Here is a 19,945-nt window from a genome sequence, read left to right on the forward strand (position 1 = left end):
GGAGAGTATATTGAGTTTATTGATTATATTGATGTAGTTTATATTTTAGTTTTTTATCAGTTTACTATATGGTAGTCATTATATAGTGTAGTGTATACCCAGTTACTTAATGTTAATAGCTCAGCTTATTGGAGAGTATATTGAGTACATTGATTATATTGATGTAGTTTATATTTTGTTTTTTCACATCGGTGTATTGTATGGTAGTAGGGTATTTGCAGTTCTTTAGAAAGTCCTTCTTTGTTGCCCACACAATACACGAGCTTGATACACTGTGGTTTGGCTGCTGCAGCTCTTTACTATAAGAATTTCCCTCCCTTTATCACTGCTAATCCTACGTAATACACTAGCATAATATGACTTTGAGATCCCCCACCACCGACACATTCCACAAGTAGTGACTAATCCCATATCTGCATTTGCCATCAATATGCTAAATTATTCTGTTGATATGTAAACTCCTTTGTCAAGGCTCTCTCCTCCTCCGATCCAGCTTAAAAATACGCTGCCAAGCTTAGCAGTGTTCATTAGGACGCTGTCCTTCGTACAGCCCTGTTCTTCACCTGAGGACGGCTGCTTGCATTGTGGCTGAAACGTCGTGAGAATTTTATCTTATTATGTTTTATTATTATTTTATTATTTCCCTTCTACGTGACTTTACCGAAAGAACCAAGAATATTAACCGGACTTGTACACCAGTCACGTGGTTAATGGCGGCTCGTTTCTGGATTGCTGTGTGACACGTGCTGTTCCATTTTACAGATTTACCACAATAAATGTGTTTGCCCTCGATTTTGAGCACCTGCCCACGTCCTTCATTTCGAGTATGCAAACATGAGTGAGTGGGTAAATGTGTTGCTGTGACCTGCAGTGCGGTGAATGGGTGGGTGAGTTGGTGGGTAGATAGGCGAGAAAGTGGCTGAGTGGGTAAGTGTGGTGTTGTGACCTGCAGTGTGGTGAGTGGGTTGAAAGGCGAGTGGCTGAGTGGGTGATTTTGTTGTTGTGTGTCCTGTAGTGTTGTTTGTGGTGGTTGAACAGTGTGAGAGGAGACAGCATCCGGTCGACTCAAGTCCTCAACACGGGTGGAGGAAGCAATGAAGAGAAATTCACAGCAACCATGTGAGTAGCTACAGAAGCGTGACAAGGAGGCGACCGAACGCTGGTGAGCGAGCGAGCGAGCAAGCAGGAGCCGAAAGTGTGGATTTTTCCGAAATCCTTTATTCGTTTACGTCCAGCGCAGGCAAACGAACGTCAACTACAAATACATCACCAAAGTGCAACTCCCAAACCAGCGACACCTTACACTTTGCCACGGAGCACTCCGTTCCGTCTCCACAAACAAAATAAACACTGCGTTTTTAGGTCGACTGGGCCCGGCGCCGCCCCAAGCCAATCCCGTAAGTGCTTTCCGTGCGAGCGTTTGCCTAAGCGAGCAAAATCCGGGCTGATTTCGACCTTGCGCATCTCATCGGCAGACTCGGGGCTTGTTAAACAAACGCGAGACGTCCCAGGCAAGGGCACTCCGACGATGAATTAGGGGGTGCCGATCGACACGGAAAGAAACTGCCAAGCAACTGCCGTGCACAAACACACACACACACAACGGCACACACACACACACAACGGCGCACACACACACAACGGCCGACCGGCCTCTACCTTTGCAAGCGTATAAACAGATATCTGGCCAAACATTACCAACGCTGAAAATAATTACCTGTTTATATATATATATTTTTTTAAACTAAATTTTGATGAAGCACAGTAAGCAGCATCATCGCCCTCCCTCCCACCCACCAAACCCCCAACCCCGTGACAGTGAAAGCTTGCGCCGGAACCCCCTCCCTAAAAAACGAAACACAAAATAAGTCTGGAGACTCGATGAGGCTCTCCCCCCCCCCCACTCCGGATAGACGAGCGTAATCGCCGCTAGACAAAGTGGGAAGAGGGGTCTAAATAAATCCAAATCGGCCAGGTGCGGGGGCAGAGGTGTGGGGGCGGGTGGAGGAAGCGTCCACGTAACCTGGAGCCGACCCGGCAACTCCCCTCGGCAAACGTCACGACGGTGACCCAACCGAGACGTTCAGATCGAGCGCGCGTTCCACAAGGTTCCCACCGACCCCGCCCCGTCACAGCGAGCGGTGGACGACGCCGCCGCCCGGCGCCACTGGACGGGGCGCCGGAAGAGGATGTCGCGGGAACTTCTTCCGAAGGGGCGGCTTCTTTTGGTCTCTCTTTATCCGCCCATGATGGGGCCACATTTTTTTTTACTTACACAGACCTTGCCAAAAGAAAAATGTCCCAAAAAAACCTTACGTTTTCAAGTCTCGAGCGGCTGGGCTGAGCCCCACGTAAAAAAAATGGATGGACGCAATTTAACGCGAGAAGGATTTTTCACGTAGTCTTTGGTGACCGGGCTGAAGACAGTCAACTCACCCACTGCACTTGAGAATTCCGGCTGAAACCCGGATTCAAACCCAGGATTGTCAGCGGTGCCGGCTCGGTGTTTCCCCCCGACGCCGCCAGCACCCGAACGTGGCTGTGATGGTTATTTCGCTCAAACTTTGGCACACAACAAATAACATAAACCATCCCTGGACACCCAATCAACAACGCGGCTGGACCCAGGTTAGCCGGCACAGGTGAAGGGTGGGTGCCCCCCCTCCCCCGTGCCCCCCCCCCCTGCGTTCAAGGCACTTTGGATCCCACCTGGCGACTCTTTGGCGAGAGTGGGTGGGTGCCAGCGTAGCCTGGGGCGCGTAGGTGCTGCCCTGGCTACCCCGGCTGCCCTGACGGTCACTTTGGCTCGTTGTCGTTGGTGCTTGGGGCCGTGTTTGTATCGTCCTGGGCTGTGTGCCCCGTGTTCCCCTGGCCTGACCTCGCTGCCGCTTCTACCACAACGTAGTCCTGCGGCACGCAGCTGCGTTGAACTGCTATTCAAATTGAAAATCGCCGTCCCCGCTGCTGCTGGTGGAGGTAAGGCCTGCACGGTTGCGTAACGCTGGAGCCGTCACGACCACCGCCTCCGGGTTGGTTTTGCGTCGTTGCCGCCGTGGGTGTGGAGCCTCTAGGGTGCTGCTCAACGTGGACGGCACTGGGGGTGGGCGGCTTGCGACTCGGCGCCAGAGGAGCGGTGCAGGTAAGCGCGGTGGATTCTGTCCACAAATTCGTCGTCGTTCTGCAACACAGCGCGAGCACGCGTCATCTCTACCGCAGCGGTCTTCATTGCAGGACCCCCCGCGGGCCACTGGCGGCCCCTGGAGGCCTTTAGTGCGGCCCCCGACAAAACACAAATGTTCTAGATTTGAAGTTATGACTGTGAGGATCCATACTCTTGGTTCTTTCGGTAAAGTCACGTAGGTAAAGAAAAAAAAAAGAAAAACATATAAATGGTGAAAACACCCCCACCCATCATCGTGCTTCTGTCAAACCACAATGGTTTAAAATGTGTGGCGGCCCTCACACTGGCGAGGTCTCATCGGCAAAAGTGGGCCCCCCCACCCCCCCTCTGAAAATTAGTGAAGAAGACCGCTCTACCGGCTCCAAACCTCTCACGGCCGGTCCCGTCCATTTCTTATGACCCGGTGGATCCCCTCCTTCTCTGGCCGTCCCGATGTTTCACGTGAGCAAATGTAGAGTTCATTTGCGAGACACACACAAAGGCATAGGCAAAGATCCCCCCCCCCCGTATAATTTTCACTGACTGTTGGGGCAAGTGCTGTAACAGAACACCTATGAAGGCCGGCACGGCACAACGGTTGGTGGGTGGCCAACACCACGCCCGGCCGCCTTTGTCTCCCTAGTAGCTATGTTTACACACTGCACCAGGTGCTCATTTGAGGCCGAGTCGACCTAGGGGAGGCCCAGGACCGGTTCAGATTATAGTCACTGGTGTTGACCATGAGCAGGAATCGAGGCCAGGTGGCCCGGTTCGTAGCGCAGCGCTAACCGCCGCTGCACTGTCGCTCCCCATCGAAGGCAGAGGTCGCAATTGGGTACCCGGCCAGGTACGGGTACGGGTATCCGTTTGCGACCCTGGTGCGGCCGGGTACGGGTACGGGTAGGCCGTGAGTCACTGGTGAGTCACCGTTTGTCACTCATTTCCCAACGTCTTGTCTCTTCTCATCAATTCAAGTTCCTAGAATCAACCCACCCGCGCCTGCAACATGGCTTCATCCCAGAGGTCGCAATCGGGTACCCGATACCCGTACCCTACCCGATACCCGGCCGGGTACGGGTAGCCGGGTATCGGGTAGGGTACGGGTACCCGTTTGCGACCCTGGTGTGGCCGGGTACGGGTAAGGAATCAAAACCCGTTTGCGACCTCTGATCGAAGGCCAATGCACACGCACGCCTACGGTGTCTGCTGCCATCTGGTGGCAACATCTATAAAAAAAGAAAGATTGTGCGAGGACCCCAGGGTCATGCCCCCCCTCCCCGCCCCCGTTCATTCTATTTCGCAGATTTTACCCAGGGAAGCCTCGCCGAGTATCAAGATTCTTTCTTCAGGGAGGGTCCTGCCAAGGTTTCTGAGCGAGGGGAGCGATGTTGTCGCCGCCACGTGGAAATCCCAGCCGAGCGATTCGCGTTTTTTTGTTGTTGTTGCAGCATTGAGGCACGTTTCGCCAATACCCTGGCATTTGGTGAAGCGTGCCAATTTGTCTGCATTGTTTTTAGCTACGGTAGGAAAGCAGAGAAGCCAAAGGAAAACCCCACGCACAACAGGGGGAGGAGATACAAACGCCACACAGAGAGGTGCCCGAGTCGTGAATCTAATCCAGGCCCTTCTTGCTCCGGAGCCACGAGTGTTACCAATTTGCTTAAGGTTTCTTATATAACCAAAAATAAAATAAGGAGTTTGCCGATGAGATGCGGAGTTTGCTCGCTTAGGCAAACGCTCGCACGGATAGCACTTACGTGATTGGCCTGGGGAGGCGCTGTGCCCAGTCGACCTAAAAACGCAGTGTTTATTTTGTCTGTGGAGACGGAACGGAGTGCTCCAAGGCAAGGCGTAAGGTGTCGCTGGTTTGGGAGTTGCACTTTTGTGATGTATTTGTGGTCGGCGTTCTGTATACGGTGTTAAAAAATGCACGGCTGTGAAACGATCGAAGCTATGACCGCATCTACTTGGTTCTTTCGGTAAAGTCACGTAGAAGGGAAGTAATAAAATAATAAAAATAAAACATAATAAAATAATTCTCACGACGTTTCGGCCACAACGCAAGCAGCCGTCAGCCGTCCTCAGGACGGCTGACGGCTGCTTGCGTCGTGATAATTATTTTATTATGTTTCATTTTTATTATTTGATTACTTCCCTTCTACGTGACTTTACCGAAAGAACCAAGAAAATGAATCCCTGCAGTCACGAAAGCTTTAAATCGAAATCTATGACCGCATGTACGGGAAGTTCGGCTGCCAGATTGTGCGTGTAATGGCGAGAGAGTGGAGTGGTGGGGAGGAGAGGGGAGGGGAGGAGAGGGGAGCGGAGAGGAGAGGGGAGGGGGGAGAGGGGAGCGGAGTAGAATCGGAGGGGCACCGCGCACCTGCAGCAGGTAGAGCAGCGTGTCCTGCAGCTGGGATTGAGTCAGCACAGACGGCAGCGGCGGCGGGGTGGGCGGGATGACAGGTCGAGTGGGCGCGCGAGGGCCCAGCTCAAAATCCCACGGCGTGAGGAGGGTCGGCGGGGTCACCGGCCTCGGCTCGCAAGGCACGGCGGAGCGCAGCTGCGGCAAAGTACAGCGTCGGCAGCGAGAGCAACGTCATCATTACCACCACCATCGTTGATGTCGCCATCGTTATCATAGGTGCCAGTACCGTCAGGAGCGTCGTCATCATCATCTGCACCATCGTTGCCGTCCACAGCAAAAGCATTACGGTCGTCAGCAGCGCCAGCAAAGGTTATCGTTAGCGTTAACGCATCATTGGCATTGACAAGAGCGTCAAAATCGGCCACAACGGAGCCGTGAACGTTATTGACGGCAGCCGTGGCAGCCGCACCGGGATCTTTGTCGACATCGCCAAAAAATCTGAATGGAGGCGGCCCGTCGAGTCGCAGTAGGCCGCTCATTGGGCCGGGGATGGCCGTCAGTCAACGAGGAGAGAGTCGCTCGCTGCCCATCGGTTTACCTCCTCCCGGCTCATGTCCCGGCTCATGTCCCCCGTGCCGCCACCCAGCGCCGACGGCCGTCGCGGCAGACGACAAAAACCCCCAATGGTCGACCACGAGGAGCAGGAAGAAGTAGAGAACTCGACGAAGGGCGGCGTCGGCAGCTCCACCGTCAGCTGATGCGGCATCAGCAGCAGCGGCGGCGTCTCGCGGTCACGGCTCGAGTCCAACGCCGATGCGCCGCTCGCCCTCCGTGGGTCGGCTGCCTGGAAAACGGTTGTCGGCGCCGCAGGAGGCTGGAGCCCGAGCTGGGCCTCACCGCGGCATGACGCCGAGGTGGCGGCTCTGGACAGCCCCGCCTCGTTTGGTTCTGCCGGGGGACGGCGCGGCGGCCATGGGGAAGAAATATATTTTTTTAATCAAACATAAAATTGGAAAAGTGGACGAACAATCACAGCGCAAACCCCAAGGTTGTACGGATACGGTGCAGTCACAGTGCAGACACACGATATACACAGTACAAACAGTATAAACATACACATTACAGGGCCGAGATCATCAACTCGCGACACTTGAGAAGCCGGTTTAAATCACAACTCGGCGTATGTCGAATCTACGCGTTGCTATGTAAGTCACCGAGGACTGGACTGACACCATCAACTTCGCCACACTTGAGAAACCGGATTCGAACCCAGGCTCTGGGTTCGAATCCGCCGCCTGCGCCCCCGCCTGCGCCCCCGCCTGCGCCCCCGCCTGCCCCCCCGCCTGCCCCCCCGCCTGCCCCCCCGCCTGCCCCCCCGCCTGCCCCCCCGCCTGCCCCCCCGCCTGCCCCCCCCTAGGAGCTCTCATCCTGACCCCCAATCGCCGAGGCCGGAGGAGGAGCAAGAAGAGGAGAGGGAGTCCGGCGAGCGCCGGGATCCTGCTGCGGACCGGCGCCAGCGTGCGGCCCGGCACCGGCAATCCACGCGGGGACGGGCCGGCCAGCGGGCGCGGGCTCCGGCTGCGGGCCGATCAGCGCCGCCAGGCTCAGCCACTCGGCGGCGCCACCGCCGCGCCGGACGTGTGGCGCGCTCATTTGTACGGCAAACTTTTTTTAAATGTTCTTGCTGTGGTTTTCACACATGATGATGATTGCTTGTTGCGAAATCGAAACGTCGTGAGAATTTAATGGTTTTATTTTTATTATTTTATTATTTCCCTTCTACGTGACTTTATCGAAAGAACCAAGAAGATGAATCCCTGCAGTCACGAAGGCTTTAATCAAAATCTTTACACCTGTTTTAATGGCAGAAAGGGTAAACCCTATTCTTATGAAGCTCTTTTTTTTTTTTACAAATGTCCAGTCGGGGCGGGTAAGAACGTTACAACAAACAGTACAAAAACACGACAGCAGTGCAAAGTACAAGAGAATCAGACAGATGACCCAAACAATACACAACACAAACTAAACCATCCCCATCCTTACCAGACAAAGCCCACCTCAGACATTAACCAATTTTTTCAAAAGCGGCCTGGGCCACGAAACGAAAGCTCAACACCAAAAAGCGGCGCCATCATTTGACGAGCAGGGAGACAACTTTGACCTTGAGCTTTGGAGCGCGTCGACTGCCGCGGAGAGGCGATCGGCCTGGCGCCGGACGCGAGGTGCTCGCCGCCGGGCCGGTCGTCGCAATCGGGGTGGGAGGGCCATGACAGCTTGATGGCCACGGGCCTCGCCAAGTCCGGCTTGTTGTGCGTGGCCAAAGAGCTCACCATCGGCTTGGGCTCGGAGACGTGGAACCCCTGGGAAACGGTCGGTGGGGGGGGGTAGACAGGGGATTCCGAACCAGTAACACAAAGATCCCCCGTATAGCCTCAACAGACTGTTGGGGCAAGTGCTGTTAGCGAGCACCTGTGAAGGCCGGCACGGCGTACGACGGGGTGGGTGGCCAACACCACGCCCGGCCGCCTTTGTCTCCCCAGTGGCGATGTTTCCGCACCGTACCGGGTACTCATTTGGAGGCCGAGTAGACCTAGGGGAGACCCAGGACCGGTTCAGATAATCGTCACTGGTGTCGTCCGTCAGCGGGAATCGGACTCGCGTTGCCAGGTTCGTAGTGCAGCGTAGCGCTCACCGCTATTACACTACCGCTCCCCCCCGGGTATGGGGACACGCGGGAGACAGAGGGACAACCGCCAGTGTTACCACGTTCAAGATGTTTTTACACGCTTTTATATAAATCACTCTGTCTATTGTTGTTGTTGTCGTATCCTCAAATCTTGTAACTCAATTTTAACCCACTTTCCAATGTGGTATCGACTGCAAACTTTCTATCAAAAAATATATATTTTTAAACATTCTTTTTTATATGTAATGTTTCGGCTTGGGTCGAATTGTCCACGCTCAACTCACGTTGGCTGTAAATCACTACGGCCCCTTACGTTATGGCAAGCTTTGCGGCCACTTCCTGGAGTCGTGGAGTTCTGCCATTACGAGTATGGTACATTTCATTAAAGCGTGTTTAAAAAAAAGTATTTTTAAATATTACTTATTTGTTGTTTTAATTTGCATTCTTCCACGATGTCACCTCGATCGTTAGCTATCCGCCGGTTGTCTCACGGGACGAAGGTGCAGCGCAATCCTTCGTGTTGGGCAGAGAATGGCTCGTGGAAGCAGAGGTCACTCGGAGCTGCCTCTTGAGATGTCTGCGAATGACCCCTGGCCCACACGGTGGGTGGGGGGGGTGTCAAGCACTTGCCCGCCCACACTGTTACGGAAAGTGCCGTTCGTCACATCACAGTCAAACCGATCATATTTCTAATTCTCAGAGACGGAAGTTTGCGATATTAAGTGCCGTGACCCCAATGGGTTCCCGCTTTCACCCCCCCCCTTAAAGTTCTCCTCTTCTCCTTAGCCCACCCTGCTACTGCTACTCCAGAGGTCGCAACCGGGTACCCGATACCCGTACCCTACCCGATACCCGGCTACCCGTACCCGGCTGGGTACGGGTACCCGTTTGCGACCCTGGTGCGGCCGGGTACGGGTAGGTCGTGAGTCACTGGTGAGTAACCGTTTGTCACTCATTTCGGGTAGAGTACGGGTACGGGTAGGGAACGGGAACCCGTACCCGGCCGGGTACGGGTACCCGTTTGCGACTCTGGTGCGGCCGGGTACGGGTACGGGTAAGGAATCAAAACCCGTTTGCGACCTCTGTGCTACTCCCTACCCCCAACCCGCCAGCTACGACCAGGCCTACCTCAACACCTATTCATCATCCCAACCCCATCACTATCCCTAGCCCTACACCTACCCCAACCCCCATCACTGTCCCTGCTACTCCCTGCCCCCGTCCACTAGCTACGACAAGGCCTACCCCCAACACCCTATCACTACCCCTATCACAACCCCTCCCACTACCCCTACCTACACCACCTCCACCTCTTCTCGCAACGGTCACCGTAACTACACCGCCGCTCTATTTCATCCACCATCACCTTATGCACAAAATTGTATAATTGTGTTGAAAAAGCGCCTCGTATTAAGGGCGCTACTATTTAAATCTACACAAGATAGGGAGACCGGGCACCTTTGTGCGACCCGACCGGAGGCGACCGATTGCCTTAAACAGGGCGGGGAACTGACGGGCGCCTGGCAGTCGGCAGGAGCACAGCAATCTAATTGGGGCACGGTGGGAATATCCGTGACCGAGTATGGAATTGGAATCCCACCAACTCGATAAGAGCTCCCGCGCGAAGCTGTTCTTGCCTCGACAATCACAGCCGCCTTCACTCCTTCAGCAAGCCACTCTCCCTCCCGACAAGGAGAGGTAGAGGGGGAAAGTGAATTATAAACTCCCGTCGCGGGGAACTTTCAAGGGAGGTACGCTCGATGACACCAAAGCCAGCTTGTCAATGAGAAGAGCGAGTGGCTCAGAGGTCAGAGGTCAGAGTGCTGAGTTCGAATCCAGGTGTCCGCTGCCCTCAATTAAACCGGGTTCACGAGTGAAGAGAGTTCATGGTCTGAGCCAAGTGAATGACTTGCATAGACACCCACAGATTTACATGAAGAACCACAGGCTCACATAGAGACTCGTAGACTCGCATCATAATGACAAGAGTTGTGATGAAGCCGGGTTTCTCAAGTGCATCGAGTTTTGATTGCGATGATGGTGGTGATAATTTTATGGATAAGATTACAATTGTGATGTGGTAAAAGTGGTATTTATTTATGGGGAGCGGTTTGCTTTGTGGTTAGTGCGCTGCGCTACGAACCCAGCGACCAACAACAGTGCCGAATATTTTAACTGCTCGGCTCAGCCTCAAATGGGGTACCTGGTAGTGTAAACATCAGCACGGAGGAGACAAAAGGTGGTCGGGGGTGGTGCTGACCACCCACCCCCTCGTGTACCGTGCCAGCCTTCATTAGGCGCTCGCTAACAGCGCTTACCCCAGAAGTCTGTTAAGGCCACATGGGGCGACCTCTGTGCCTTTGCAGTGTGAAACACCAGACAGCAATGATGGCAATCGCTAGCCACAGCCAAACGATAGCGCATTCGTCACTTCGTTTGCGCTTCGAACCCGGTGGGCGCCCTGGTTAATACTGCGGTTGCGTTGACCAACACGCAATGGTGCCGTCTTGCTTCCCAGCGGGCGTTTTAAGATCTTGCGACGTCGTTGGCAGACAAATGTTGTGGCCTGCAGCGGTTTCAGCACACTGCGTGACAGACGAGTTTGATTGCCGCTCACGGCAAATGCCAGCTTCGAAAATGATGATGATGAAAATGACAACCGTGAAGACAACAGCAGTGACTGGTGCCCCCAACGAGCACGGCTACCCTCGCTCACCTGGCCATACTCGGGCCGAGCGGCGGTGGCGACGATCTGTACGGTGCCCGTGGCCCCGTACTCCGAAGGGGCCCTCAGCGACACGGTGGCATCGGCGAGGACCCACGGCGGGGCCCGCGGGAAGCGCACGGAGAAGCTCATGCACGGAGCGCGTCGCGCCTCCTCCTCCGCCGGTGCCGGCCTGGGCGTCCAAACGGACGGGAGACGCCACCGTCAGACGATTTCAAGCGAGAGCAGAGGCTTGTGGGTACGCGGGGAGACCCGTGTGACCCCGAGCACGTGCGCATCACCCCAACACGACCTCGGCCATGCACGTTCGTTGAACTTATTTCGAAATTGTACGTAGCCAAACCGTGGCTAACCAAGGGGCCCGTGTTGGTAGTACAGTAATGTACAAGCACCAACCAATGCCCGTAAACCTACACAGAGATCCGTAGACTCTCACTGGGATTCATCAACTTACACCGAGGGTGGGGGGGGGGTCTATCCATTGAGTGTGTACTGGGGCCCATGGGGCAGAGGGGCCCCAAGTGTCAGGCTATGAAGAGGGGGAGGGGGCCCCCCGGGGATTAGTTGCACCAGAGCTCATGCCAACCGTTTGCGAGCACCCAATAAATGCCAACCCGAAGCCACGCTCCCGCTCCGCCGTCGCCCACAGCGAGACTTCACGCACCTCTGAACGCCGCCCTGCACCCCGTGCGAATCCTCAACTAATAACGGGCCCAATACTTCCACGCTATCTCGAGCAGACGGGCGCCACGTGCCCTTCAAGTGAGCGCCAACGCCACATTCCCGTCGGGCGTTTGCCGCCCTGCTCTGGAACACGTCTCCGGCCACCGCCGAGTCCGTCCCGCGGGCGTGAGTGACGGGCCCTCTAGGCCCCCCCCACACCCCACACCCCCCCACCACCGGCCCACCGCCCTCAAGCAGCAGCTACGGCGCCAATCGGCGAGCCTCCCTCGACACGACGGCAGCCCGCGCTCCGGTCTCCTGTCGGTAAAGCGGCTCGATCGAAGCGCACGTGCGGTTCGAGAGGTGGAGCGGCGAAGTGGTCTCCATGTCCGTCGGCGCATTCGGATGACGCTTCTGGACAAGAAGAGAGTGGAAGAGTAGGCCAAAGCAACACTCTCGAGAGTGTGGAGACCCTTCCCGCCGGGCAGTGGCGCGAGTGAGCAATTGCAGGGCTGCGCGTTTACCTCTTAACTGGACAAGAGCAACGACCGAGGAAAGGAAAGAATTGACAGTTGAAGGCTGACGACAGCAACAGCGACGACAACACACAGCACCGACCAAGAGCACACGCAAGGCAGACACCGCACGCACGAGCGCGGCTTCGCGTTGCACCGCGGGGAGTGCGTTCCCCTAGCTGGCCATGGCCAACAAGCTCCTGGGCTTCGTGCAGCGAATGAGGGGGAAGAAGGTGGCGTCGGCGGCGAAGGAGGATGACTCGGACGCCGCCTTCCACGGGAAGGTGGTCAGCATTGGGCTCCTAAAGGGCAAGTACCTGCAGAGCTCCCCACGTGAGTTACCCATGCGCAGCACACGCAGTGCAGAGACGGCCGGTTAACGAGAGTTCGAGTTACGTGTGCGCCGTGCCCAGATTCTGGGAGGATTCGGGAGTTACCCATGCGCAGCACACGCAGTGCAGAGACGGCTGGTTAACGAGAGTTCAAGTTACGTGTGCGCCGTTCCCAGATTTTGGGGAGGATTCGGGAGGTGCGGGAAACCGGTCGATAAAACTAAGACTAAAAAAAATTAACCCGTAAAAACAAAGTTTTTCACTATAAATCCTTTATATGCGTGGCGGCTAGAGTCCTCTCGTCCTCTGGCTTGAGATGGCTGCCACCTATGGGTCAGATGATTGTCTGCCAGCATTAAGCAATTGGTAATTAAATATTTTAATTTTTTTCCATAAACAGTGTAAAATTTTTGAAAAAAATTTTCACGAAAATTAATTGTCACGCACAACGAGTGTGTGGAAAATGTCAGCTCGATTGGATCACAGGAAGTGTGTTAAAAAACGACCGAAAGATTTGCACGGTCGTAAGCAAGCAAGCAAGCACGCAAGCACGCAAGCACGCAAGCGAACTTAATATAAAGGATTTAAAAAGGTAGCAGAAACTGGCTCCAGCATCGGGCCCTGTTTGGGGAAGTTTGACAAACTCGGTTACTGAGTACTCTTAAGTTTTTCGGTAAAGTCAAGTAGGTAAAAAATAATTAATAATAAATAATAGAAATAATAATAGAAATAAAATAATAAATCACGACGTTTCGGAGGCAACACAAGTCTCCGTCATCAGGTGGGACCGTCACAGCTAGATTTACCGTCTCAAGTGAGGCAAAATTCCAAGAGTCAAGCTCTTAAATACAAGTGTTGCCTCCGAAACGTCAAGCTCTTAAATACAAGTTTAAATACAAGTTTAAGAGCTTGACTCTTGGAATTTTGCCTCACTTGATACAGTAATTTTAGCTGTGACGGTCCCACCTGATGACGGAGACTTGTGTTGCCTCCGAAACGTCGTGATTTTTAATTTTATTTCTATTATTATTTATATTATTATTTTTTCCTACGTGACTTTACCCAAAAACCTAAGAGTATGAATCCTTGCAGTCACGAAAACTTCAAATCTAGAATCGGTTACTGAGTGTTCATGGGAGTAGCCGGAAAAAAACCCACGGGTGAGAGGGGTGGGGGGGGGCAACGCTCAATCTCCGCGCAGATGGAAATGGGCGGAGATTAATCCACTTGATGTACCGTCATCTCCTGGCGAGCAAGGGTATGTCAACTCAACCACTCGCAGGAAGGGAGCACCACTAAATATTTGTGCAATACACACCAAGCCTCGCTGCCCCTTCCACAGTGCTGGATTACGGGCACGGGGCATCAAAAACGTCCCAACGTAGGACCACAGAGCTTGGGCAACTGTTGGTGCCGGTTCCAGCTGCCTTCCCGCTCGCTAGTGGTTTCCGGCGCCTCCGTGTGCGAAAATCTGCGCGCGTTACAAATTATGCAATTTGCGAGACACCACCACATACGAATAAGACATTGCAACGGCCTCGGGCGACACCAGGCACGAATTATAAAATAATAATTTTGTGTCGTAATCCCTCCTCCACCCGACACAACGAATTAACGAAGTTGTCACGTGAATATCACACGTGCTGCCGAATCGGTAATTACATTGGCCGCGCTTGTTCAATCACGTGACAACTTAATTAAGTGGCTGTGTCGAGTGGAGGAGGGATTTACGGCACACACATTTTACCTACGCGCTCCGACTCGAAAATAATAAAATGTGATAATCAGAACATTGTGCCGCAAAAGCGTACACAATCACATCCACAATACAAAGTACAGATACACAGCACACACACACAGTACAGTTAACACAGTACACGCAGTACAGATACACAAAGACAAAGATCCAAATATAGCCTTAACAGACTGTTGGGGCAAGTGCTGTTAGCGAGCACCTATGAAGGTCGGCACGGCATACGAGGGGGTGGGTGGCCAACACCACGCCCGACCACCTTTGTCTCCCTAGTGGCGATGTTTACACATCACACCAGGTACTCATTTGAGGCTGAGTCGACCTAGGGGAGGCCCAGGACCGGTTCAAATAATCGTCACCGGTGTTGGCCGTGAGCGGGAATCGAACTCGGGTTCGTAGCGCAGCGCGCTAACCGCTACACTACGTGGTACATAGCACATATAGACAAGTACACATAGTGCGTGCATACACACAGTATATACACACAAAGTACCTCCGATTAGCACGGTTGGCTACATCTGGTGCAAAAGAAGTTCAACATACCATACATACATACATACACGCAGTACACACGGCTATAGTATTCGCTTGTGAATGTTGTTACCTAGATTCTCCATAACGACACGAACGATAATGATTGTAAATGTTGTGGCTTGGCACGTTCTGTTTACGTGACAACCCTTACCGATTGGCTGTGTCGGGTGGTGGCGGGTTTAACGACACATTTATACACTTACGCGATCTAACCCAAAAAAAAACTGTATTATGGATGATATTGGCCGTGCTGCGTATTATAAATTGGATTGCGTTGCGCAAGCAGCTCACGTCTTAGGGAGAAGGTCCTTACTAATAACACCCTGACAGCTACTCTTTGGTTTTTTGGGTAAAGTCACGTAGGTAAAACATTAAAAGTAATGAAAGTAAAATAAAACAAAACAAAAATAAAATTCACGACGTTTCGGAGGCAACACAAGTCTCCGTCATCAGGTGGGACCGTCACAGCCAGATTAGCTGCATCAAGTGAAGCAATGATTCAAGATGTAATCCCTTATAAGCAAGTTGAAGGGGGGGAGGAGAGGGGGGGGGGAATTCATCAGAATGTGGTAGCCAATGAATGGAAACGTATCGGGAGGGAGGGGGGTGGGAGGGGGAGGGAGCCAACAAAAAAATTGGCGACGGCTTGGACGCGGCTGCTGCGCACGCCAACACAATGGACAGAGAGGGGGGAGGGGAGGTCTGATACACATGATAGAACAAAGGAACGAAAATGCCCATGTTTATACCAATGCAGGCTGAAAAATGAAGAGAGTACTGTTAAAAATAACTGGGGATGTTAACACTCGGTGAAGTAAATTAAAATAGTGCCTGTCAGATAAGATGGTCCAAAAAGTGTAATTAAGTCTTCTTTGCGTGGTTAATAACATCTTTCCAGTGATTACTGAGTTTGTACCCATCATCACGGTTGAAATTATGTCTGTGTTTGTATATTTGTATGGCTTCGTGTACAAACCTTTGATGGTAGCCAGGAGGCTTGCAGAGAACCTTGGTCTCGGAAAAGACAATTTCATGAGAGCCCGCCGAGTTGTAGCAATGATCGGCAACGGCCGAAGAATCAGTTCTGCCGTGTTTCAGATCTGACTTGTGCTCGCGGACACGATCAGCAACATGACGTTTTGTTTCTCCAATGTAACAATCACCACAAATGCAACTCAATTTGTAGACTCCAGGATACTGTAAGTCAGGAACGACATCCTTCACAGATGGAATCAGATCACGGATTTTATGCACTGTGCTGAATCGGACTTGGATCTTATGTTTGTTTAGAATTTTGGAGATCTTTTTGGTCACGCCTGCTATGTATGGTAACGTGATAGTTTTGGTCGGAGTTTCATGTGGTTGTTTCTGTGTGGTGGGAGAGACAGCTTGGCGGATAGTACGGTCAGAGTATCCGTTCATCCTGAGGGCCCGATGTACATGTCTTAATTCATCAGTCAGGTGGTGTTGGTCAGAAATGCCATGGGCTCTGTGGTATAGCGTTTTGATGAGAGAATTCTTTTGAGATGGGTGGTGGTGGGAATCCGGTTTCATCTCAAAAGAATTCTCTCATCAAAACGCTATACCACAGAGCCCATGGCATTTCTGACCAACACCACCTGACTGATGAATTAAGACATGTACATCGGGCCCTCAGGATGAACGGATACTCTGACCGTACTATCCGCCAAGCTGTCTCTCCCACCACACAGAAACAACCACATGAAACTCCGACCAAAACTATCACGTTACCATACATAGCAGGCGTGACCAAAAAGATCTCCAAAATTCTAAACAAACATAAGATCCAAGTCCGATTCAGCACAGTGCATAAAATCCGTGATCTGATTCCATCTGTGAAGGATGTCGTTCCTGACTTACAGTATCCTGGAGTCTACAAATTGAGTTGCATTTGTGGTGATTGCTACATTGGAGAAACAAAACGTCATGTTGCTGATCGTGTCCGCGAGCACAAGTCAGATCTGAAACACGGCAGAACTGATTCTTCGGCCGTTGCCGATCATTGCTACAACTCGGCGGGCTCTCATGAAATTGTCTTTTCCGAGACCAAGGTTCTCTGCAAGCCTCCTGGCTACCATCAAAGGTTTGTACACGAAGCCATACAAATATACAAACACAGACATAATTTCAACCGTGATGATGGGTACAAACTCAGTAATCACTGGAAAGATGTTATTAACCACGCAAAGAAGACTTAATTACACTTTTTGGACCATCTTATCTGACAGGCACTATTTTAATTTACTTCACCGAGTGTTAACATCCCCAGTTATTTTTAACAGTACTCTCTTCATTTTTCAGCCTGCATTGGTATAAACATGGGCATTTTCGTTCCTTTGTTCTATCATGTGTATCAGACCTCCCCTCCCCCCTCTCTGTCCATTGTGTTGGCGTGCGCAGCAGCCGCGTCCAAGCCGTCGCCAATTTTTTTGTTGGCTCCCTCCCCCTCCCACCCCCCTCCCTCCCGATACGTTTCCATTCATTGGCTACCACATTCTGATGAATTCCCCCCCCCCCTCTCCTCCCCCCCTTCAACTTGCTTATAAGGGATTACATCTTGAATCATTGCTTCACTTGATGCAGCTAATCTGGCTGTGACGGTCCCACCTGATGACGGAGACTTGTGTTGCCTCCGAAACGTCGTGAATTTTATTTTTGTTTTGTTTTATTTTACTTTCATTACTTTTAATGTTTTACCTACGTGACTTTACCGAAAAAACCTTGAGAATATGAATCATTGCAGTCACGAAAGCTTCAAATCTAGAATTAAAGTCACGTAGGTTAAAAAAGAAAACAAATAAATTAAATACAACAATTTTGCCGTGACGATTTCACCTGAAGACGGAAGCTTGTGTTGCCTCCGAAACATCGTGATTTAATTTATTTGTTTTCTTTTTTAACCTACGTGACTTTACCTAAAAAACCAGAAAGTATGAATCCTTGCAGTCACAAAAGCTTCAAATCTAGAACCCTGACAGCTCACCGACACTGCTGGTGAGCCGCCGTGTGTCGAGGCCGGTTTCGTATTTTGCTTCCATTGAACCATTGCTGATGAAATGATGCACTCACAAAAGGACCTTATTGTTGACGGGAAGTGGGGGTGGGGGACTTTATATTGTATGTGTAGGAACAGATATATGATGATGATGAGTATAATCATTATGATTACATTTTATAGAGGATCATTCATACCATTGCATCTCAACTATGCCGTACAGTAATTACAAGGTTACATCAAATAGGGAGTTTAAACACGTAGGCTCACGCGACCAACATACACCCTACATGGGGTTAGATCGTGTAAATTTGTGTCGTTAATAAATCACGACGTTTCGGAGGCAACACAAGTCTCCGTCATCAGGTGGGACCGTCACAGCTAAAAGTATTGCATCACCTGATGACGGAGACTTGTGTTGCCTCCGAAACGTCGTGATTTATTATTTTATTTTATTTCCATTATTACTTTTATTAACTTTTAACTTTATTTTTTACCTACGTGACTTTACCGGAAAAACCTAAGAGTACGAATTATTGCAGTCACGAAAGCTTAAAATCTAGAACTAATACGTTGAAACTCTTCCGATTTGAGAGGAGGACTTCATCCGGCAGAAGTGGGGGATGCTTACCAAGGGGAAGACGACACACACCGTTGTTGTCATTCACACCCCATTGAGAACAAGGAGGCGGTCGCTCTTTTCTTGAAGAGAGTTGGAAGTCTATTGGGTCAGATCAGTGCCGGATTATCCCAGTAGCACAAATAGCTACTACATGTGCAATAGCTACGGGCCCCGCACTTTCAAGGGCCCCGCGCTAAATGCTCTCAAGCTATCAATTCCGGTTCAGTGATTCTGCACTTGCTCTATTACTATAGTACTATACCGCCTTCAACTTTTATGAACGACCGGGTGTATAAGGTTAGCGATTTGTCGTATCATCTAGCTGGAAAGCAAATGAAAAATTACAATTACTTTACTATGCAAGTGAAAAATGTGTGTTTTAATATTTAAGTGTTTTTATTTTATTTTAGGCCCCCTTTGTAACATATTCTACAGGCCACGGAACCGGAATTGACAGCTTGAAAGCATTTAGCGCGGGGCCCTTGAAAGTGTCGGGGCCCGTAGCTACATACGTAGCTACTTATGCTACTGGGATAATCCGGCACTGGAGACAAGGCAGTAAAAGCAAGCAGGCGGCTCCTGAATAATTGTCACAGACGGAGCTGTGAGCTGCGGTGTTGCCGGGGTGCAATTCGATTGCCAGAATTGCCCACGCGATGATCATTAAGGGCCACCTCGTCGTTTGTGATAGCCAGGTCATGTCTGAAAAAAACTAAATGAAGATCTGCGCAGCTTAGAGGGGGGCTTATCTGGTGGAAATTAAACAATCAGTTTAAGTAACTACAGGCCCGGCTGTAATGAAGCCTTGCACGGGAGACAAGGCGGAGGAAGAAACGGGAGGTCGGGCAGACGAGGGGACACGGGACACGCACGGTGCACTGCGAGAGCGAGAGAGCGAGACACCGGAAGAGACACGGAAGGGAAGACAGAGGGAGACACACTGCAAGGTAGAGAGAGTGACACAAGGAGACGAGGCACAGGAAGACGGGGGTTTTAGAGGCGTTACACAAGACAGGACAGGTGGGTGGGCACGTGAAGACACGGCAGGCATAGCTGTAAGACGAGGCAGGGGGATAAACGGGGAGACACTGCGGGGAGAACTTAAAAGGCCAGGCAGAAGGATACGGGGAGACACGGACACATAGCAGGAAGAACTGAAGGACAAGGCAGGGGGTAGACAGGTAATGGCGAGACGCGAGAGACGAGGCAGAGAGAGACGCGGGGTTCGAGGCGAGTCTCACCGGGGCAGCTGGAGGTGTCTCTGCTGTTCGTGTGGCCGCCACGAAGCGAACTGTCGAGTCCACGTGGACTCGAGCCACGCCCCCCGGCACCCCGGAGCCCCGCCTCTTAACCCCCACCCCACAGACAAACCCCGCCCCCCTCCCCCAAACCACTCCCCCTTCCCCCAAACCACTCCCTCTTCATATTCTTAGGTTTTTTCGGTAAAGTCACGTAGGTAAGACATTTAAATTTAAATTAATAAAAGTAAAATAAAATAAAAATAAAAATCACGACGTTTCGGAGGCAACACAAGCTTCCGTCTTCAGGTGGAACCGTCACAGCACGCTTGC

General features: G+C 51.7%; 1 protein-coding gene across 1 annotated transcript; it reads right to left on the reverse strand.

The window, feature by feature from the left end:
* Positions 1-1,198: 1,198 nt before the first annotated feature.
* LOC144731229 (uncharacterized) lies at positions 1,199-19,687 on the reverse strand. The gene is made up of 6 exons (XM_078612244.1): positions 19,616-19,687; positions 10,931-11,111; positions 7,690-7,888; positions 6,127-6,476; positions 5,544-5,723; positions 1,199-3,178 (listed from the first exon to the last, which is right to left on the reverse strand). The coding sequence occupies exons 2-6, from the start codon at positions 11,069-11,071 to the stop codon at positions 3,080-3,082; spliced, it is 969 nt and encodes a 322-aa protein (XP_078468370.1). The 5' UTR covers positions 11,072-11,111; positions 19,616-19,687; the 3' UTR covers positions 1,199-3,079.
* Between the last annotated feature and the right edge of the window lie 258 nt (positions 19,688-19,945).

The sequence above is a fragment of the Lampetra planeri genome, chromosome 38, assembly GCF_965212315.1.
Source record: "Lampetra planeri chromosome 38, kcLamPlan1.2.h2, whole genome shotgun sequence".
Taxonomy (NCBI): domain Eukaryota; kingdom Metazoa; phylum Chordata; class Hyperoartia; order Petromyzontiformes; family Petromyzontidae; genus Lampetra; species Lampetra planeri.

What these genes read in the sequence shown, in the direction of transcription:
- LOC144731229 (XM_078612244.1), bottom strand. Translation starts at nt 11,071, where the DNA reads ATGAGCTTCTCCGTGCGCTTCCCGCGGGCCCCGCCGTGGGTCCTCGCC. An exon ending in GGGACATGAGCCGGGAGGAG is followed by an intron (nt 5,724 to 6,126) that starts GTAAACCGATGG and finishes ACTTTGCCGCAG; the next exon opens with CTGCGCTCCGCCGTGCCTTG. An exon ending in CGCTGCTCTACCTGCTGCAG is followed by an intron (nt 3,179 to 5,543) that starts GTGCGCGGTGCC and finishes GCTGTGTTGCAG; the next exon opens with AACGACGACGAATTTGTGGA.